The sequence below is a fragment of the Lepus europaeus genome, chromosome 21 (assembly GCF_033115175.1).
Source record: "Lepus europaeus isolate LE1 chromosome 21, mLepTim1.pri, whole genome shotgun sequence".
Taxonomy (NCBI): domain Eukaryota; kingdom Metazoa; phylum Chordata; class Mammalia; order Lagomorpha; family Leporidae; genus Lepus; species Lepus europaeus.
In genome coordinates, this window is record NC_084847.1 from 56,862,536 (window position 1) to 56,883,880 (window position 21,345).

General features: G+C 64.7%; 1 protein-coding gene across 2 annotated transcripts in view; it reads left to right on the top strand.

Annotated features, from left to right (window-relative positions):
* Window positions 1-21,345, top strand: part of TNRC18 (trinucleotide repeat containing 18) — a 74,164-nt gene that overhangs the window by 51,384 nt on the left and 1,435 nt on the right. For both annotated transcript variants that reach the window (XM_062180448.1, XM_062180449.1), the window contains 12 exons: window positions 487-738; window positions 8,308-8,735; window positions 11,556-11,708; window positions 12,239-12,380; window positions 13,691-13,808; window positions 14,101-14,176; window positions 14,278-14,386; window positions 15,533-15,649; window positions 16,157-16,321; window positions 16,533-17,899; window positions 20,561-20,797; window positions 21,197-21,271. In XM_062180448.1, the coding sequence (XP_062036432.1) occupies window positions 487-738; window positions 8,308-8,735; window positions 11,556-11,708; window positions 12,239-12,380; window positions 13,691-13,808; window positions 14,101-14,176; window positions 14,278-14,386; window positions 15,533-15,649; window positions 16,157-16,321; window positions 16,533-17,899; window positions 20,561-20,797; window positions 21,197-21,271 (3,239 nt within the window). The remainder of the gene's footprint in view (window positions 1-486; window positions 739-8,307; window positions 8,736-11,555; window positions 11,709-12,238; window positions 12,381-13,690; window positions 13,809-14,100; window positions 14,177-14,277; window positions 14,387-15,532; window positions 15,650-16,156; window positions 16,322-16,532; window positions 17,900-20,560; window positions 20,798-21,196; window positions 21,272-21,345) is intronic.

The following is a 21,345-nucleotide window of genomic DNA, read 5'->3' on the forward strand; positions in this document are numbered from 1 at the left end:
GGGCCCCGCCCCCAGCAACAGCCCGGACTCCACCTTCGCCTGCCGCCAGCCCCCAGGCGCCTTGCCCAGAGCCCCAGCCTGAGTGCCCCCAGCCCCAACCTCCCTCCGCCTCCTTTCCTTCTCTCCTGCTTCCTTTTCAGCCTCCATGTTTATGTCGGGGCGTGTGCGTGTGTGTGTGTGCGTGTGCGTGTGCGTGTGAGACTGTGGAGAGCGCTGTCTCCAGTCCTTGTCGTGTGTCTGTCCCCCTGCCCACAGCACAGGTGCATGTTGGGACTCCCTGTGAAGCCCACCCTGACGCCCAATCTGGGCTGAGCAGGAGGCCCTTGTCCAGGACTCTGTTGGTGGGGCCTGTGGGCGGGACCATGGGCTAGGGCTGGATCCTCCCCTGGTGGCCCCTGGTGAGGACCGAGGGTCAGGCTGGAGTCGAGTGGGGATGGCACGCACCGAGGCCGGGGTCTGACTTGCTCCCTGTTTTCTGCACGCCAGATGAGAGCTCCGAGGAGGAGGAGGAGGACGAGGAAGAGTTTGAGGAGCAGGAAGCCGAGGCCGCTGGGGGCTATCGGCTGGGCGCCCGGGAGCGGGCCCTGTCGCCAGGCCTGGAGGAGAGTGGCCTGGGCCTGCTGGCTCGCTTTGCGGCCAGCGCCCTCCCCAGCCCCACGGTGGGGCCGTCGCTGTCCGTGGTGCAGCTGGAGGCCAAGCAGAAGGCACGGAAAAAGGAAGAGCGGCAGAGCCTGATGGGTGAGTGTCGACCCTCCCCGGCTGCAGGGAGGGAACCGAGGCCCTGAGACAAGACAGGGCAGAGCTGGGGAGTGGGCAGGGTCTCCACCGCTGTGCGGAGCAGGTGTGGGAGCCCAGGAGGGTCCTGTGTTGGCCAGGGTCATCAGGGAGGCCGCTGACGTGTCGCCCTGGCTGAGTGAGGGAACGGGAGGTGCATCTCCCTCCCTGGCCACGGGCGCTGGGCTGGGCTGGGCTGGGCAGCGAGTGAGCTCAGTGGTGGTGGAGAGGGGCAGGCCCACCGTGGCTTGGGACTGAGGCCCAGAGGAGTCCAAGATTGGGGCCAGGCTTACCCAGCCCACTGCAGACGGGCAAACTGAGGCAGCCGCCCAGGGCTCACCCTGGTGCCATTCTCACCCGCTCCTGCTCTCACTGGGCCGCAGTGGGGCAGGGGCTCTGCTGACTTCTCTGGTGTCCTTTGTCCTCCTGGGCACCACGGCACTGCCCTGCTGGCCCCGCAGGGCTCCCTGAGCCGCGCCTGGCTTCATGGTTCCACAGGCTCAGAACCAAAGCCACAGCGCCACCCCAGGCTCCAGGCCCTGCGCCTACCTTCCCCTGTTCCCCCTCTTGCCCTCCCACCCTCTGCCACCTCCAGGCCCAGCCCAGCCCTGGGCTTCAGGCCTGGCTGGCCAGTACGGCCGGGGTTGGCTGCCCCCTGTCCTGCAGCCTCAGCCGGCAGCATCCTGGCCCGAGTCCCCCGGCCATGATGGCAGCCTCAGCTTAGCACTTGCTGTCCCGATGTTGCACAGCGCCCACGCAGCTTGCAGCGTGTGCGGAGGGCGCCTGTCTCACGCGTGTCAGGTCTGAAGCGTTGGTTGTGATGTCTCCTTTCTCACTGTGGGTTCTTCATCAGCCCGGCCGGAAGCTGTTGTCGGTGTCACCGATCCCTGCTCCCCCTCTCTGCTTCCGTTCTCTCTGCCACTTCCGGAAGCTTAGCTCACTGATTGGTAGCCGCCTTCTCCTTCCTCACAGAGATGTTCCGGCCTTTAAACCTCCCTCTTCACTTTCTGAGGTTTGAGTCTCATAGATTCTGACAGGTTGTTGAGTTTTCGTTCCAGATGCCAAATATTTTCTAATTTCTCTTGTGGTTTCTCCGTTGACCGGGTGATTATGTGGAAGAGGGTTGTTTACTTCCCAAACATCTGGGGGAAGTTAGCTGGTTTTCTTGTTGTGCCTGATTTCTCGTTGAACTTGGGCTGGGGTTCAGACACGCTCAGTGATTTGGGGTTGAAGATGGAAGTGCCCAGTAGATCGCGTGTGTCCTGGCTTTGCTGAGCACAGGGTTGTACAAACACCACGTCACTGTGCCGTGCCGTGTCCAGATCTCTGTCTCCTCTGGGTTTTTGTCCAGGTTTCCCCAGAGCTGAGACAGGCATTTGAAGTCTCCAGCTCTGGGGGCTGGTTAATCCTCCACCTGTGACGCCGGCATCCCATATGGGCGCCGGGTCATGTCCCAGCTGCTCCACTTCCGATGCAGCTCCCTGCTGTGGCCTGGGAAAGCAGCGGAGGACGGTCCAAGTGCTTGGGCCCCTGCACCCATGTGAGAGACCTGGAAGAAGCTCCTGGTGGCCATCGTGGCCATCTGGGGGAGCGAACCAGTAGATGGAAGATCTCTCTGTGTGTCTCCCTTTCTCTCTGTAGCTGTGACATTCAAGTAAATAAATCTTCCAAAACAAAACAAACAGAAAAGAAGCTTCAGGTGTGATGACACAATTCTGGTTTCTCTTTTTAACGGCTGCTGCCAGCTCTGGCTTCTGGTGTGTAAGCTCCGCGGGCACACGCACACAGGCCATTGCTGCTTTCCCCCTGAAGGATCCTTTAGTGGTCGGGAGGTTCCCTTCCCCTTTCTGGTAATCCGCCTTGTCTCCGATCCGTTTCGCGTGGTGTTGAACGATCACTCCAACCTTACGCTCGCCGTCTCCACGTTAGATCTCTATCCATCCGTGCATCTTTGTCTTCGTATTAAAAGTGAGTCTCTTGTAGACCACACATCATCAGGTCTGCTTTTTTTTTTTTTTTTTTTTTTTAAGTTTTAGGGGCCGGCGTTATGTAGGCGGTTAAGCCGCCTACAGCTCTGACTCCCATATGGGTGCTGGTTCAAGTCCCAGCTGCTCTACTTCACTCAGACTGCCAGCCAATGCGCCTGGGGAGGCAGTGGAACATGGCCCAACTGCGTGGGCCCCTGCACCCATGTGGGAGACCTGGAGGAAGCTCCTGGCTCCTGGCTTTGGCTTGGCCCAGCCCCAGCCCCAGCCGTTGCGGCCGTTTGGGGAGTGATGATGTAGATGAAGATCTGTCTCTCTTTCTCGCTCTCTCTCTGACTCTGCCTTTCAGATAAATAAAATACATCTTTTGATGTGAAAGGCAGAGAGACAGAGATCTTCCATCTGCTAGTTCATTCCTAGTTGCGTCTTTTTAAAACTTCTTTCGGAAATTTTCTGTCTCTTCATTGGAGCGTTTATTGACATTTGATGTAATTTTCGGAAGGGTTGAGTTGGAATCTACCCCCTTAAAAATCAGTTTTGTTAAGATTTAATTTATATCATAAAACGTATTCCTGGGATAGTGCTGTGATTCCGCCTGCAGCACCGACATCCCCTGTGGGCGCCAGTTCAAGTCCTGGCTGCTCCACTTCCATCCAGCTCCCTGCTAATGGCCTGGGAAAGCAGTGGAAGATGGCCAAGGGCTTGGGCCCCTGCACCCACATGGGAGACCTGATGAAACCTCTTGGCTTCCAGCTTTGGCCTGGCTCAGCCCCAGCTGTTCTGGCCATCTGGGGAGTGAACCAGCAGATGGAAGACACCCCTCCCTCCCGCCCTCTCTCTCTCTCTGTCTCTGTCTCTTGTGTATAGCTCTGACTTTCAAATAAATGGGTAAATCTTTACAATGCGTGTGTGTATCTATATCCCTTCGAGCCATAGTTCCGTGAGATTGGCGGAACGTGTCCAGTGTACAGCCGTCAGCACGCTGTGGTTTCACACCCCTCTCTCTGCAGAGAGACCTGCCCGCCTAGTCTGTCCCGATTCCCGGCCCGCGGCCCGCACAGCCCCTCTCTCCCTGTCCCTGGGTGCACGGGTGCTGACGGGCCGCGCAGATGGAGCCCCGTGCCAGGAGGCCCCGCGTCTGGCTTCTCTCACCTGGCGTGCTGGTCCGGGGCTCGCCCACGCCGCGCCGTGTCTCAGCTTCCTTTCTTTTTATGGCCGAGAAACACCCGTTCTGCAGCTGTGCCAGGCGCCGCGTATCAGCGGTCGGTGGGTGTTCTCATTTGCTTCCTTTCCTAGGCGTTTATGGTAACGCTCCTGTGGCTCTGTGTGGAGCTTTCTGTGAGGGGGAAGGGTTTCAGTCTTCCTGGGTGTGCGCCCAGCAGTGGGGTGCTGACCTCGTGTGGCCTTTGGAGGGGTCACCCCAGGCGGCTGCCCCAGGCGCCATTACCCCACGTCCTCACCAGCTCCCCTGTCTCCTTTCGGTGTGAAGAGGCATCCGGGGCATCTCACCGTGATTTATTTTTTTTAAAGATTTATTTATTTGAGGGGCCAGCGTCACGGCGCAGTAGGTTAATCCTCCGCCTGCGGCGCCGGCATCTCTTATGGGTGCTGGGTCTGGTCCCGGCTGCTCCTCTTCCTGTCCAGCTCTCTGCTGTGGCCTGGGAAAGCAGGAGAAGATGGCCCAAGTGCTTGGGCCCCTGCACACACGTGGGAGACCAGGGAGAAGCTCCTGGCTTCAGATCGGCACTCTAGAAAGAGAATGAATGGAAAACTCATCTTTTTGCGTTTATTCAGATGTTTGCCTCTGCTGTTGCTCCCCGCTCTTTCCTGAGGCCGCCGTTGTTCCAGCTTGAGGGTGTCCGGCAGCGTTGCCACGTTGTAGATCTGTTGGTGATTGGATTTTCTCGGTGTTCTTTTATTTGGAAATATTTCTCCACCCTCATTCTTCTCTGAAGACTTATTTACTTATTTGAAAAGCAAAGAGACAGGGAGATCTTCCGTCCACCAGTTCGCTCCCAAATGGCCAGAGCTGGACTGGGCCGAAGCCAGGAGCCTGGAACTCCATCCGGGTCTCCCAAGGACTCGGGCCATCTTATCCTGCTTTCCCAGGCGCATTACCAGGGATCCAGCTTGGGAGGGGAGCAGCTGGGACGCTGGCGCCGCAGTTGGGGGCTCGCCCTCCGCACCGCGCCGTGGGCCCCTGTACCATGGTTCTCCAGCGGTGTTCCCCTTGGGTGAGGACTTAGGCTTGGCGCTCGCTTCTCCCCACAGCTCAGAGCCGTGTGCTCTCTGCTGCGCTCTGTCTGTGATGAGTGGAGGCCCTCTGTCCAGATGTCCCCTGAGTGGTGGGCGGAGCGAGCGTTGTGGCTCTGGTGGGCTCGTCGTGGTCTTCGCCGGCGGAGTTCCTCTTCGTGGGCTTCTTGGTTTGTCCTGCCTGGCGCTCACCTCCCCCCTTGTGTCTGCACACTTCCGGCATCAGCCTGGGGAACGTTCCAGCCTCAGGCGTTTCCCACCCTTGTTACCATCTGACAGCTCTCAGGCAGGCCTTCCTTATCCTCCCTCCCTCTCTCTCTCTCTCTCTCTCTCTCTCTCTCTCTCTCTCCCCTTATTTATTTGTAAGGCAGAGTGACAAGGGGTGAGGGGGAGAGAGAGCATGCTTCCATCTCCTGGTTGACTCCCCAAATGCCTGCAACAGCCAGGGCTGGGCCAGGCTGAAGCCAGGAGCCAGCAACTCCGTCCGTGAGTGGCAGGGGCCCAAGCACGAGAGCCATTGCTTCCCAGGTGCACACTGGGAGGAAGCTGGGTCGGAAGCAGAGGTGGGACTTGATCCCAGGCACCGTGATACGAGGGGCAGGCGTCCAGCCCGGTGGGCAGCAGCTTCACCTGCTGCGCCACACGCCAGCCCTCCCTTCCTCCCTTCCTCTCTTCATCCCTTCAGCTCTGAGGTCTCTTCGAGGATTTCTTCTTATTTATTTGTTTATTTTATTTTATTTTATTTTATTTTATTAGTTAAAAGCCAGAGTTAATGAGAGAGGAAGAGACAGAGATCCTCCATCCGCTGGTTACGCCCCAGATGCCCACAGCAGCAGGGACTGGGCCTGGCTGGAGCCAGGAGCTGCTTCTGGGTCTCCCACATGGGTACAGGGGCCCAGGCACTCGGGCCATCCTGTGCTGCTCTCCCAGGCCGTTAGCAGGGAGCTGGGTCGGAAGCGGAGCAGCTGGGGCTTGAGCTGGCTCCCGTATGGGACCCGGCGCTGCAGGGGGCGGCCCTGTTTCCTTGCTCGTCTTTCTCATTCTCTGCCCCTTCCTGCTCTTCCTGTGTCTTCTCTCTGCCTTGGACTACTTCCTGCCGGGGCTCGGGCGCCCAGGGCCTCTTTCTAGGTGGCTGCCCTGGTCGTGTCGAGATCGGCTCCTGCCGTCGCTGGGGCTGCTCCAGGCCTGCTCTGTGCAGGGGTGGCTAGGCAGCAGGGGGTCTTTCGTGGCACTGTCTGCTGTTTCAAGACTTCCCTTCCCTGGTTCTTTGCCACGCGTGTCCCACCCTTGCTGTCCTGCGTGTGACAAGACTGGCCAGCAGCAGGGTGGCTAGTGCAGGGACGGGACCTGGTCCTGGTCCTCGCACCTCGAGCCCAGCCTTCCCTGCATCCTGCCCATCCACCCCGCATCTGCCGTGTGCATGGTGCGTCTGCGGGCGGTGATGCACGCCCAGGGTTCCGGGGGGGGGGGGGCTGTCGGCTGTCCTCGGGTGCCCCCGCTCCGACCCGGACCCCTCCAGCCCGCGTTTGCCAGTGCAACAGGAGGTCTGTTAGGGAAGGGTTGTCGAGTGCTGCCGCTGACTCCTTCCCACCGGGTTTCCCGTCGGCCCCTACTGCAGCAGCTGCCTCTGGCAGGGCGGTGGGGCTGGGCCGCCCTCAGGAGCCCTCCTGGCCCGCAGCCTGGGGGGCCCCGGCCTCTCGGCTCGCGCACTGGGAGAGCCCACGGCAGGACCACAGCTCTGGTCCTTCTGCATAGGGCGCTGCCTCAGGCCTCTCAGCTCGGGCTGCTGGGGTCGTGAGGACATCCGGGCCCTGTCCAGGAGGGGTGCCCTCAGCCCCTCGCTCATGTACTCCCCCCGGGCACAGCCGTGTGCCAGCCTTGAGCCGTGCGGGCTTGGAGAACTCACCCCGTTTCCAGGGGCGGGCGGGGGAGGTGCCTCGGCAGTGTGGCCCTGTGAGGACAGAGCCCGGGCCCAGGAGCGCTGCCCGACAGGTGACGGGTCTCATCACAGGGCTCAGCCATTTTCCGAGTGAGACGGGGGCACAGCAGAGGCAAAAGTCCCGTGGTGGGCATGAGGGCAGTGGGTACTGGGTGAGAGCAGGGGGTACCGGGTAAGAGCGGCGGGTGCAGTGGACAATGGAACTGGGTGAGAGTGGTAGGTATTCTGGGCAGTGGGTACTGTGGGCAGTGGGTACTGGGTGAGGACAGTGGGTACTGGGTGAGGACAGTGGGTACTGTGGGCAGTGGGTACTAGGTCAGAGCAGTGGGTACTGGGTGAGGACAGTGGGTACTGTGGATAGTGGGTACTGGGTCAGAGCGGTGGGTACTGCGGGCAGTGGGTACTGGGTGAGGACAGTGGGTACTGTGGACAATGGGTACTGGGTCAGAGCGGTGGGTACTCTGGGCAGTGGGTACTGTGGGCAGAGGGTACTGGGTAAGAGCGGTGGGTGCAGTGGGCAATGGAACTGGGTGAGAGTGGTAGGTATTCTGGGCAGTGGGTACTGTGGGCAGTGGGTACTGGGTCAGAGCGGTGGGTACTGCGGGCGGTGGGTACTGGGTGAGGGCAGTGGGTACTGGGTGACGTCCGTGGGTACTGCGGGCAGTGGGTACTGTGGACAGTGGGTACTATGGGCAGTGGGTACTGCGGGCAGTGGGTACTGGGTGAGGGCAGTGGGTACTGCGGGCAGTGGGTACTGGGTCAGAGTGGTGGGTACTGCGGGCGGTAGATACTGGGTGAGGGCAGTAGGTACTCTGGGCAGTGGATACTGGGGGAGGTGGTGCTGCTGTGGAAAGGATGGAGAGTGGCCTGGGTGTGGGAGGACGGGCTGGGCCCGGGGCTGGTTGGGCTCTGGTGTGGCCCTGCCTGCAGAGGGGCTCGGGCCGGGTGGTGGCAGGGCCTGCCTGCTCTGAGACACAGCATCGGGGCGGGGGGGGGCCGAGGCTGGGGATTTTCGGTGGGCTTCCCCCGCCTCATCAGAGGCTGGGCCCCACCCGGCTCACCTGCCCTGGCCTCTGGGATTTCCACGGACCACACGGGAGACGCTGGGAGGGCCCAGGTGGTCGGGGCCTCTGCACGCACAGCAGGTGCTCTGGGCAGCCGGAGGGGGTGCAGGAAAGGCCAAACTGGTCCTCCTCCGTCCCTGGGCCGCTGTTTCTCCTGGAAGCCACGAGAGGCGCCCACACGGGCAGCCAGGCTCCCGGCGAGGAACGGGCCTGTGGTCTTGCTGCCGGCGGGGCGGGTTGGAGCGGAGGTCCCGGAGAGCCTGTCCACGAGCCCCTCCCCCTCCTGTCGCAGGGACGGAGTTTGAGTACACGGACTCCGAGAGCGAGGTCAAGGTGCGCAAGCAGTCACCTGCCGGGCTGCTGCGGCCCAAGAAGGGGCTGGGGGAGCCGGGGCCCACCCTGGCCGTGCCCACGCCCAGCGCCCGGGGGCCCGGCCCCTCCAGCCCAGACAAGGCCAAGCTGGTGGCAGAGAAGGGACGCAAGGCCAGGAAGCTGCGGGGCCCCAGGGAGCACGGTTTCGAGGCAGGACCCGAGGCCAGCGACGACGACCTGTGGGCGCGGCGCCGCAGCGAGCGCATCTTCCTGCACGACGCCTCAGCCGCCACCCCCGTGCCCGCCAGCGCCACGCCGGCTGCCAAGCCCAGCCGCTGCGGCAAGAGCGGCCCGCTGAGCCCACGCAAGGACACCGGCCGCGCCAAGGACAGGAAGGACCCCAGGAAGGTAGGGTCGGCACAAGTGTGCAGGCTGCGGGTGGGGCCCCTGGGTGCGCCCAGCCTGGGAAGCACCTAACTCCAGGCCCATGAGCCTCTGGGGGAGCCGTGCCTTCCTAGTCGCAGCCCTCGCCCCGCGACAGAACTCCGGGAGCACCTGTGCTCTCAGAGCCCCTGGTCCCGGTCCAGTGCGTGCCGCGGTCTGAGGCCGTGAGACTGTGGGTTCTGTCGCTGGCAGAGGCCTCGGCGCCGCGGCCAGCACTCTGGCCTGAAGGGGCGTTGACTCCCTTCCCCCACCCCCAGTTCACACATTCCCTGAGCTGTCCCCTTGGACTAGGGAAGCTTGGTCGGCAGGAGCTCTGGCCGTTAGTCCTGTTGCCCTTTTTGCACTGGCTGCTGGGAAGCTGGTGGCCAGTCGTCCCCACCTGCGTGCTTGAATCCAGGTTGACGGCGACTTTCTGGTGGTGTTCTGACTCCAGCGTCTCCACCCCGAGTCCCCGGTGGAGGCCGAGCCCTCAATAGCCGTGCCAGTGCCGCTGTGCAGAGAACCACCACAGGGGCCGGGAGGCAGCGTGAGGAAGGGGCTGCAGTGGGGTGGCGTCCACAGGCACCTGGGCGTGTGCTCCCCCCTCACCTCCCACCGCTCAGCCTTCTCCTGGTCCTCAGGGCCTGGGGGGAAGGTGCCGGCACGGTCCAGGAACCCCGTGCCGGGCGGACGTGTTCTGGCATTCCCAGGTGGCCCCCGTGGGAGGGAGGTGTGTTCCAGTCCAGGTAGCTGGTGGTCCGCCCCCTGCCCCTGTGGTCCCTGCCACGGATGCCTCAAACGGCAGGCAGCTCTGAGCCCCTCTGTAAGCACGGTGATGCCAGAGTGTGGCCTGGTCACGCAGATGCCGCTCAGCCGCTTGGGCCGGGGCGGGGAGTCAGCGCGGTGTTCGGTGCAGCGGTGGGGGGTGGGTAGGCAGTGCGGTGTGTGGGGCGGCGACGGGGGTGGGAGGCAGCACGGTGTGCGGGGCGGGGTGGGGTAGGCAGCGCAGTGTGCGGGGCAGGAGGGGGTAGGCAGCGTGGTGTGTGGGGCAGCGGTGATCCAGTGCCAGGTGAGGCAGTGCAGGTGGTGAGAGACGGCACACGGCTTAGAACCAATGATGCTTCATCCCTGGGATTTCCCGGTTAATGTTCGCGGACTGCGGGGACACCAGTAACTGGGCACCGTGGCGAGAGGAGCCTGTGTTTAATTTCCTGAGCTGGCATAGACCCACGTGAGGTAGCTTTCCGCTGCTTACTGCACTTTCCCGTGGGCCACCCCCGCCGGTGAGCACCAGAGCCCAGCCTTGAGTGTGGGTTCTCACACCCTGGGCTGTAACCACGGGGCCATGCTGCTCTCTGGGCCTTTCCCAAGACGGTGCCCTCTGCTGGAGCCCCTGGCTCCACCCACCCTGGTGTGCAAGCAGCCAGGGCTGTTGGGAGACAGGACCAGACGCTCACTCAGTCTCGGGTTTTTCATAAATTGTTTCACTCTGAAAGGCACGCGCACACACACACACACACACTCCATCCACGGCGCTCACTGGCCTCCTGCGCAGGGAGCTGGAATGGAGAGCGGAGCTGGGACTTGAATGCGTGCTGTCTGGTGTGAGATGTGGGCATCCCAAGTGGCACCTTACCTGCCAGGCCCAGGGCCCGCCCAGGCCAGTGTTTGACAGCGTGCTGAGACGGACCAACAGGTTCATCGTCAGCCACCGTGGAGATCACTCCATGGACTGCACAATAGCTTTTTTGAGATGTTTTTATTTTGACTATTTTTTAAAAAGATTTATTTATTTATTTGAAAGGCAGGGGGACAGAGAAACAAAGATCTTCCATCTGCTGCTTCACTCCCCACGTGGCCGCGATGGCCAGCACTGGCCAAGCCAGAATCGGGAGCCAGGAGCTGCTTCCTGGTCTCCCACGTGGGGAGAGGGGCCCAAGCACTTGGGCCGTTGGCCGCTGCTCTCCCAGGCGTGTTAGCAGGGAGCTGGAGAGCAGCCCCTCTGATACGGATGCCTGTGTCGGGCGCGGCGGCGTAGTCTTATGTCCTGTGCTTGTGCCTGCCTCAGGGCTTTCACTTCTTACTCTGTGCCCACGTTCAAATGGCGGGAGCATTGGCGCAGCGGCCATCCCTAGGTGGGCGTCCTTCCTTGCCGTCCTCTGCGCTGGCTGCTCGGTTGGGCTGATGATGGTATTTTGCCATTGTCATTATCAAAGCCATAGACGTCCCTGGGGTGGGGCCTCTGTCACACTGGGAGATAGTTTCTTTCTTTCTTTCTTTTTTTTTAATAAAGGGGAGGGACTCCCAGAAATGGGTATTGTAGTTAAAGAGGAAATAATCAGCTCCCAGCTCTGTGTGGAAGATGCTTTGGGAGGTAACGTGGAAGGTACAGAGAAGGAAGGAGAGGAAAACCCGGGAGGAGACAGCTTTGTGGCTGCCGCCCTGCCCCGCCCCTGCCCTGCGCAGGAGGGCACGCAGGCTCTGCTGGCGTCAGACGCAGGAGAGACTCCGTGGTCTCTGCCCCACGGCGGGGATGAGGCTGTGCCCCTTAGCCCTACACGTTGCCGTGTGAATACCTTTCAGGCAGGCAGCCGGTGCCTTCAGGGCAGCGTTGGCTCTGGTGGGGGGACGGCAGCTACCGTCCGGCCATCATATACCGGTCAGGGCTCAAAGCAGAGCTACCCAGGGCAGGGGGAGCGGACGTGTGTCCTGGCTCAGGGTGGCCCGTGCCGGAGTGAGGGGCTGGGGCAGATGGGGTGGGGTCCGCCCCTCCTGATGGCTGCCTTCTGCCGCTTCCCCCTGCAGAAGAAGAAAGGGAAAGAGGCCTGCTCGGGAGCCGCTGCCCAGCCGCCTCGCGCTCCTGCCCTGCCCCCTGAGGCCAGGGCCCCTCACGCCAGCGCCCTGGCCACCGCCAAGAGGAGCAAGGCCAAGGCCAAAGGAAAGGAGGTGAAGAAGGAGGTGAGGCTGCCCGGGCCCTGCTCCCTGGTGGGCTGTGCGGGGCGGGGGGGGTGGTTGCTGGCTCCGAGCCCCCCGCCCCCCGTGGCCCCTGTCTGCGCTCCTGAGCCAGGGTGGGGGTCACAGCTCCTAACTGCAGCGGCAGTCCCCCTGGACCAGGAGGCGCCAGCCTCGTGGGCACAGTGGGGCATCTGGACCACTGCCCAGAGGCCTGGTGGCGGCCAGCCCCGTGAGGGTCTCCACGCTGCCCTCAGGTGATGGAAGAGGGCATGTTGGTGGTCACTGCCCAGGCTGGTTTTCTCCAGCCCTTTGCCCACGGCTGGGAGTGCTACCTCGGTCTCCCTAAGGAGAGAGCCGAGCTGTCTGCCATGGTACTGGCTGTAGGGAGAGTACTGAGCATGGAGTACTGTGCTGAGTACACACAGGCCTCTGGGGTGGACCCCGCCGGGACCCGCACCGTGCCATGGCCCAGGACTCCGGGGAGGGTCCTCTGTGCCCCGTCCTCAGCTGTGGGTGCCCTGCTCTGTTCTCAGAACCGGGGCAAGGGGGGCGCCGTGAGCAAGCTGATGGAGAGCATGGCGGCCGAGGAGGACTTCGAGCCCAACCAGGACTCCAGCTTCTCCGAGGATGAGCACCTGCCTCGGGCAGGGGCCGTGGAGCGGCCGCTGACTCCCGGTGAGCAGCACAGCCCCATGTGCCGGAGGGGCTGCGCCAGGGCTCCTGGGGAAGTCGAAGGCATTGGCTGAGCCAGTGGGGGGTGTGGGCAGGGAGGGGCACGTGCAAAGGCCCTGAGGTGAGCCAGAGCGCAGGAGCTGCAGCAGGCGGAAAGGAGGCCAGCTGAGCTGTGCCTGAGGACAAGGCCAGACCCCGTGGGAGCCCCGGGAGGCTGTCCACGGGGAGCCACGTGGTCAGGTTGGTTTTGAAACAGCTGCTGGTGCTTCCTACGGATCAGAGAGGGTCCCATTGTCGCCTCCCAGGCAGAGCTGGTAGTGGCCTGTGGCCGCCATTCTACCAGTAGGTGGGAGAGGCGGGTGGTTTGGGTGTGTTAGGGCCAGAGAGTGATTGTGATGTCGGGGTGTCAGGGTGAGTGTGGAGGAGGAGGGGTGAAGACTGGCGCTGGGGGGAGCTGTCCTGAGACCCAGGTCCTGCAGGGAGCGGGGAGATCTCGCAGCGGGGTTAGGTAGCTGCAGTTCTGGTGGGTGGTTCACGTCCAGTAGGCACTGGGGCCAGGGGTCTGCAGCTCTGGGGAGGCATCTCAGGTACGAGTTTTGGGGGGGTAGAGCGGACACAGCAAGCGCAGGAGCTGGGCCCTCCCTGAGGGTGCATGGGGGCCGCTGGTGCAGCGTTGCCACCAGCCGTGCAGACACATGTGGTCCTCGGGCCTGCAGGGCGCAGTGGCTGTCCCGAGCCCCGACCATGCAGGGCTGTGGGACTCAGCCACTGGGCCCTCCCCACTGTTTTCCTGCGATGCTGCGGGCTTGAGAGGGGGCGTGGCAGCCAGGGCCCCTGCGGTCCTTCCGCCATTACTGCACACGGGGTGGCACAGCCAGGCCCTCTGCCCACGCACGAGGCTACCTTGGAGAGGGCCCTTGGCCCCCCCTGAGCCCCAAAGTCCTTCTCAGGGTGGCAGTGATGGGGAAGGAAGCGCGGGACTGTGGGGTGGGGTGGCCGTGAGGTTGCCTGCATTTCGGTCTCCATAGCCCAGGTGGGAAGTGGGGGGGGGGGGGCGGCTGGACGCCAGGGCCAGCGATGGCGTCCTGAGCGTGGGGTGGCAGTGGGTGACCTGGGCTTCCTGCTCTGGCTCAAGGCTGTGCAGGCCACCGCCCCTGGGTTCCCAGCCACCTGGAGCTGGTGCAGGCACACACACGCGCGCACACACATGCACACGCACCACACGCACAGCAGGGGTGGCCCGCAGGCCTGGGGAGGAGGCGGGGTCTCCCAGAGGCTCGGCTGCAGCCCCGTCTCACTGCTCCCTCCCGCAGCCCCGCGCTCCTGCGTCATCGACAAGGACGAGCTGAGGGACGGCCTGCGCGTGCTGATCCCCATGGACGACAAGCTGCTGTACGCTGGGCACGTGCAGACGCTGCACTCGCCGGACATGTGAGTGGGCCGGGCCGGGCCGGGCCGGGCTGCCTCTCCACTCCCCGTCCCCGCCCTGTGCGCAGGGGGCTCACCAGGATGGGCCAGAGGGAGTGCATTGGCCTCTTGGGGTCTGGTGGGGCTCCTAGTGAGGAGGAAACTGAGGTAGAAGGGGGCAGAACCCACCTTCCCGTCCTGGTGCCGCATCCCAGCCGTCTGGGAGGCCAAGCTGGCTGGGGCAGGGCAGGGTGGGCCCCTCTCTGGAGGTCTCTGGCCTCCACCTGCTCACGCAGCCTCTGTCCTGGCCTTACAGATACCGCGTGGTGGTGGAGGGTGAGCGTGGGAACCGGCCCCACATCTACTGCCTGGAGCAGCTGCTGCAGGAGGCAGTGAGTGGGGAGGGTGGGCGGACCCCGGACGGGAGGCGCCAAAGACGGTGGCCCCAGCTTTGCTAGGCCACTGCCTGGTGCTTAACCCCGCCCCCTCTCAGATCAACGACGTGAGGCCGGCCTCCACGCGCTTCCTGCCGCAGGGGACCAGGATCGCAGCCTACTGGAGCCAGCAGTACCGCTGCCTCTACCCGGGCACCGTGGTCCGAGGTGAGCGACTGTCCCCCCAGGCCTCCGTGCCACTCCCTGTGGCTTCACTGCCTCACCCAAACCCAGGTGGAACTGATGTCAGTGTGAAGACGTCCGTAGCTGAAAACTGTGGGGCCTTTCGGCATGGCTTGATCCAGGTGCTCGCCAGTCTCTCACAGGACTGTCACCCCTGCTGGTGTCACACCGGCTCTGTGGGGAGCACAGGGCACCATCTTAGCCAATTTGTCAGCAGAGAGTTTTCTGCTCCCCGCTTTCCCACACAAGTTCTGGGGTGAACAGACTTGGGTCCCATGGTTTCTGGAGAGCCTGTTGTAGGGGCCTGGGCCACCTTGTCCGTAACGTGACGCAGTGAGGCCGGCGTCCTTTCACACAGGGGCTGACGGAGGTGGGGAAGGGGCTCCTCCAAGACGTCGGGGGCCCCTAGCAGATGAAACAGCAGGTGCCCCAGAAGCGTGTGTGGGTGTGGGGATCAGACAGGAGGCAGGTGCAGCCGCAGGTCTGCCTTTGCTGTGGGGAGAGCTGTGTCCCCCGGAGATGGCTGCCGCCGCCGTGGAGGGTGCTGCCATGGGGCGAGCTAGGCACAGCGAGCAGGTTTAGTGCTGGCATCGGGGGGCGGGGTGTGCACGCCGTAGCACAGTGGAAGTGTAGGAGAGCCTGGGCAGGACCACGAGGAGATCTGGCTGTGGGGAGCCCAGATGTCCTGTTAGGGCAGACCCCAAGTGCCAGCCCTTCCGGGTCTTTCCCCTAGCCTGTCAGACTCCCTGCAGCCTGTGTCTGGGGACATAGGCGGAGGGGCCGGCATTCGGGAGAGGGGCTAGCTGTCACCATGCACACCTGAGGAGTCGCCTGCGCCCAGCATCCTTTAGCATAGAGCTGGGCAGAGCTCCCCACTCAGGCCCGTCACCCACCCCTCGGCCCCTTCATTGTTGGGGTCCCCGGCACCCCGCCAGGATGGGGCTGTCTCATGAACCCAGCTTCCGACAAGGAGTCAGGACTAAAGTTGGCACCTGCGAGGCGAGGCCGCCCAGCCGCTGCGTGGCTCCCAGGCCCACTGGCATTCCCCCCACCCCACACCTGTACGTGGGCCCCTTCCTGCCTCCCGTTGCCCAGAGGTGTGGCCCCACAGACCTGTCTGTCCCGCTCCAGGGCTGCTGGACATGGAGGACGACGGGGACCTGATCACCGTGGAGTTCGACGACGGAGACACGGGAAGGATCCCCCTCTCACACATCCGCCTCCTGCCTCCTGACTACAAGATCCAGTGTGAGTGACGGGTGCTGCCTGCCACTCCTGTGCCCCAGCCGGGGCCGCCCCGGAGGCCTGTGCCCTCTCTCTGCACCCTGGCCCTGGGCTCTGTTTGCCATTTGCACTGTTGGGACCCACAGTGGGCCTAAGAAACCGTGGCTGGGGACTCTCAGATGGGGGCTGGAAGTGGGACTCTCACAGCTGCCAGGAGGCCGGCCCCAGACCCAGGAGCCCAACAAGAACCATTCCTGCCCAGGCCCGTGTGGCTGGTGCTGCCTCCCCGGGCGTGGTGGTGACGCTGGGGCTCGGAGACCCTGACGACTCCCCCAGGCCCCTGTGCTAAGAGGCAGAAGCAGGACGTGGCCCCGGTGCTGCCCGACTTCTCAGGGTTCCTCAGTGCAGCCTAAGAGTCAGCAGACCTTGGTTCAGCCCCAAACGTGGCCCCTCCTGCTCGCCTTGACGAGGGGCCCTCCCAGAAACTCAAAGACAAGGACCAGGCCTGAGCCCATCTGCTCTGCCCCGCAGGTGCCGAGCCTTCCCCGGCCCTCCTGGTGCCCAGTGCCAAGCGCCGCAGCCGGAAGACCAGCAAAGACACCGGGGGAGGCAAAGAGGGGGGCCCGGCGGGGTCCGAAGAGTCGGGGTCCAGGGCCCGAGGGCGCGGCCGGAAGCCCAGTGCCAAGGCCAAGGGTGGTAGGTTGGCCTGGGCCTGACGGGGGTGCTGAGGCAGGGGCGGCTTGGGGTCTGTGCACAAGTCACACCCATCTCCCACGGGTGGGAGGTGCTACCATCCGAGAGCAGCTCCCTTGGGGCCAGCACGGAGGACTGTTAGTGAGGGCCCCTTCCTGACCCTGAGGGGTCTGCCCGTCCCTGGCCTCCATGTGTCCTCTTCTCTCTCTCCTAGACAGGGCTGCTGTCCTGGAGGAAGGGGGCTCCACGGATGAGGTCCCCAGCGCCCCCCTGTCCCTGGAGCCGATCAGCACCCCAAGTTCCAAGAAGAACCCCCCAGAGTCTGTGGACAAGCGGGCCAAAGCCCCCAAGTCCCGCCCAGCGCCTCCCCAGCCCAGCCCGGCACCATCCACCTTCGCCAGCTGCCCAGCTCCTGAGCCGTTCGGGGAGCTGCCAGCCCCCGCCACAGGCCTGGCTGCGCCGCCCCTGCCTTCCGTGCCCATCACCATGCCCGCCACCCGCCCCAAGCCTAAGAAGGCGCGCACTGCCGAGGAGTCGGGCACCAAGGGCCCACGGAGGCCGGGGGAGGAGGCGGAACTGCTCGTCAAACTGGACCACGAGGGGGTCACGTCCCCCAAAAGCAAGAAGGCCAAAGAGGCGCTGCTGCTCCGGGAAGACCCGGGGGCCGGGGGCTGGCAGGAGCCCAAGGGCCTGCTGGGCCTGGGCAGCTACGCCCCGGCGGCCGGCAGCAGTGAGCCCAAGACAGCCTGGCCCCAGGCCCTGGATGGAGACCTCGCGCAGGAGCCGGCGTCGGGGCTGGCGCTGGAGGGCTCGGGAGACCCCAAGAGCCCCGACAAGGCGCAGGCGGAGCAGGACGGGGCCGAGGAGTCGGAGAGCAGCGGCGGCAGCAGCAGCAGCGGCAGCAGCAGCAGCAGCAGTAGCAGCAGCAGCGGCTCCGAGACCGAAGGCGAAGAGGAAGGCGAGAAGAGCAGGGAGGAAGGCCGGGGCGCCGGCGGCCGCGACTGCAGCGCCTCCAGCTCCCGGGCCTCGTCTCCTGCCTCCTCCTCCTCGTCCTCCTCCTCATCTTCGTCCTCCTCCTCCTCCTCGTCCTCCTCTTCCTCTTCCTCCTCCTCCTCCTCTTCCTCCTCCTCCTCGTCCTCCTCTTCCTCTTCCTCCTCTTCCTCCTCCTCCTCCTCTTCCTCCTCCTCCTCCTCCTCCTCCACCACAGACGAGGACTCCTCTTGCAGCTCGGATGACGAGGCCGCCCCCGCCGCGGCAGCCGGCCCCTCTGCCCAGCCGGCCCTCCCCACCAAGGCCCCCAAGCAGGCAGGCAAGGCGCGCTCCTCGGCCCACTCCCCAGGCAAGAAGGCGCCCGCGGCGCCGGCCCCAGCCCCTCCGGCCCAGCCCTCACAGCCTCTGAAGCCCAAGGCCCAGGCTGGGGCGGGCACCAAGAACCGCCCCAAAAAGAGAGAGGGCGTCCACCTGCCCACCACCAAGGAGCTGGCCAAGCGGCAGCGCCTGCCGTCCGTGGAGAACCGGCCCAAGATCGCCGCCTTCCTGCCGGCCCGGCAGCTCTGGAAGTGGTTCGGCAAGCCCACCCAGGTACCCTGGCTTACCCTCCCCTCTGCCCTCCCAGCAGCTCCTAGGCAGGGTTAGCTGTGGGGCAGCCACACCCGGGTTCCTAGATGGGAGCACTGAGCTGCAGAAGCCAATGTGACCGCAGAGCCCAGGGACTGCCAAAAGGTGCCATGGCCCAGCAGGGGGCTCCGGCCCACATGGAGGGTCCTCAGAGGTGCCAGGGCCCGGCAGGGGGCTCCGGCCCACGTGGACGGTCCTCAGAGGTGTCAGGGCCAGCAGGGGACTCCGGCCCACGTGGATGGTCCTCAGAGGTGCCAGGGACTGGCAGGGCCTTGGCCCGCATGGAGGGTCCTCAGAGGTGCCAGGGACTGGCAGGGGGCTCCGGCCCACGTGGACGGTCCTCAGAGGTGTCAGGGCCAGCAGGGGGCTCCGACCCACGTGGACGGTCCTCAGAGGTGTCAGGGCCAGCAGGGGACTCCGGCCCATGTGGATGGTCCTCAGAGGTGCCAGGGACTGGCAGGGGGCTCCGGCCCACGTGGAGGGTCCTCAGAGGTGCCAGGGCCAGCAGGGGGCTCCGACCCACGTGGACGGTCCTCAGAGGTGTCAGGGCCAGCAGGGGGCTCCGGCCCACGTGGAGGGTCCTCAGAGGTGCCATGGCCCAGCAGGGGGCTCCGGCCCACGTGGAGGGTCCTCAGAGGTGCCAGGGCCCGGCAGGGGGCTCTGGCCCACGTGGGCGGTCCTCAGAGGTGCCAGGGCCCAGCAGGGGGCTCCGGCCCACATGGAGGGTCCTCAGAGGTGCCATGGCCCAGCAGGGGGCTCCGGCCCACGTGGACGGTCCTCAGAGGTGCCATGGCCCAGCAGGGGGCTCCGGCCCGCATGGAGGGTCCTCAGAGGTGCCATGGCCCAGCAGGGGGCTCCGGCCCGCATGGAGGGTCCTCAGAGGTGCCAGGGACTGGCAGGGGGCTCCGGCCCACGTGGAGGGTCCTCAGAGGTGCCAGCCAGACAGCTGGTTCTCCTTGCTGTCACGATGTTCAGCCACTGGTTCCACAGGCTGCGCACCCAGGTCCCTCAGCCACCACGGTGGTGGTCCCAGCAGCAAGGACCCCTTGCCCTCTGGCACAGAGGTTCCAAGTTCAGTCTCCTTGGTGTGGCTGAGACCAGCTGCCCACCCTGGGCTGCTCACTGCGGCTGGAAAGAGCTCTGTGTGCTGGAACTGGGTCCCGCATGCACCCCAGCATCAGGGAGTGGGGAACCCAGTCACCCACAAGGAGCCCTCTCGGGCCAGCCTGTGCCGTGTGCTGTCTGCACGTGTGTGCACACATGAGGACGTGTGTGTGCCCTCACACGTGTGCTGTTGTGAGCACACGTGCGTAGGTGCGATCACGTGTATGGTGTGCACAGCTCCCGCAGGATACATTGGCACACACGTGTGCGTACTTCTCCATGGGGACCAGCCCCCGTGGTCCCCTGCCCGTCGCACACCCCAGGGTGGGGCTTGGCAGGCGTCCTGTGGGCAGGAGTGCCGCCGCGTCTTCTCCCGCACAGCGGGTCCGGAGACCCTGGCCGCCTCTGTGCTTCAGGGCCCAGCTCCCAGGGCAGGCTTAGGCACTCAGGGGTCGACAGTGACAGGCTTGGGGTGTCTCTTCAGAGCTTGGAGCTTCTAGCTCGTGTGTCCTCCACTCAGGCCTTCAAGTAAATGGGTCCTGGACTCAGCCCTGAGCCGGTCACAGTGGCCAGCAATAGAGCAGCAGTAGCTGACGGCCAGACCCCACGCTGTGCCTGCTGCAGGGTGGGGTCAGCCCCCGGGGCCCCCGGGAGCAGTGGCTGGAGGCCAGGGAAACAGGACGGCTGCCCAGTGACTGGGCGTGCAACCCATGGCAGGCACCCATATACACAGGCACACCCTGGTCCTCACATAGGCACACCCTGGTCCTCACACAGGCACACACATGTACACCCTGATCCCCATGCAGGGGCACACATGTACACCCTGGTCCCCATGCAGGCACACACATGTACACTCTGGTCCCCATGCAGGGGCACACATGTACACCCTGGTCCCCATGCAGGCACACACATGTACACTCTGGTCCCCATGCAGGGGCACACATGTACACCCTGGTCCCCATGCAGGCACACACATGTACACCCTGGTCCCCATGCAGGGGCACACATGTACACCCTGGTCCTCACACAGGCACACACATGTACACCCTGGTCCCCATGCAGGCACACATGTACACACTGGTCCTCATGCAGGCATATGCACATGTGTGCACACGGACACATCCCTTGGCTCTCACGTGCACACACACGGGGCACCCACATGCATGAACACACCAGTGCACCAGGATCAGGAAGACGACAGCCTGGCAGCCAGTGTGGGTTTAGGTGTGGGAATCGCTTTGCCCGGAGCCCCTGCAGGGCGAGGTGCGCCTGCCCCAGTGGGGGCCCAGTGCTGCTTGGGCCTGTGGGGTCTCACCCCCACGCCCCTCCTGCTGCCCTCGGGAGCCCACGCAGGGGAGTCGGTTCCAGCGCCCCGTCTCAGCATCGCAGCCCCACCCCCACCCCCGTGGACCTGGGAAGGAGGGGCTGCACCCCCAGGCCCAGCGAGGCAAAGGGCCGGCGGGGTTCGGGCGGCCTCTGGCCGGGGCCGGGCCGCGGTGACTCGTGCGTGTCCCGCAGCGGCGCGGCATGAAGGGCAAGGCGCGGAAGCTCTTCTACAAGGCCATCGTGCGTGGCAAGGAGATGATCCGCATTGGCGACTGTGCCGTCTTCCTGTCCGCCGGCCGCCCCAACCTGCCCTACATCGGCCGCATCCAGAGCATGTGGGAGTCGTGGGGCAACAACATGGTGGTGCGGGTCAAGTGGTTCTACCACCCCGAGGAGACCAGCCCCGGTCGGCAGCTGCACCAGGGCCAGGTGAGCCGGCGGGGTGGGGGTGGAGACCAGGTGAGCCAGGAGGGGTGGGGCCAGGGCGGGGGGGGGGGGTGGAGACCAGGTGAGCCGGCTGGGCAGAGTAGGTCCAGGGCGGGTTAGGAGCAGAGACCAGGTGAGCCGGCCCGCAGCTGCCCCAGGACCAGGGGGCGGGGCGGGGGCGGAGACCAGGTGAGCCGGCCCGCAGCTGCCCCAGGACCAGGGGGCGGGGCGGGGGCGGAGACCAGGTGAGCCGGCCCGCAGCTGCCCCAGGACCAGGTGAGCTGTCCGGGCGGTTTGGGTCCAGGGTGGGGGTGGAGACCAGCCCTGGCCAGTCGTGGCGCCAGGACCAGGTGAGCTGGTGGGGCGGCCGGCCCACCGGCCAACGCCTGTCCGTCCCCGCAGCACTGGGACCAGAAGTCCGGCCGCAGCCTCCCCGCAGCCCTGCGGGCCTCTAGCCAGAGAAAGGACTTCATGGAGGTAGGAGCGCGGCGGGGGCCCCTGCACAGCCCCGCGTGTCCCGGGCCCTCTGCGTCGCGCCTCCGTGCCCGCGG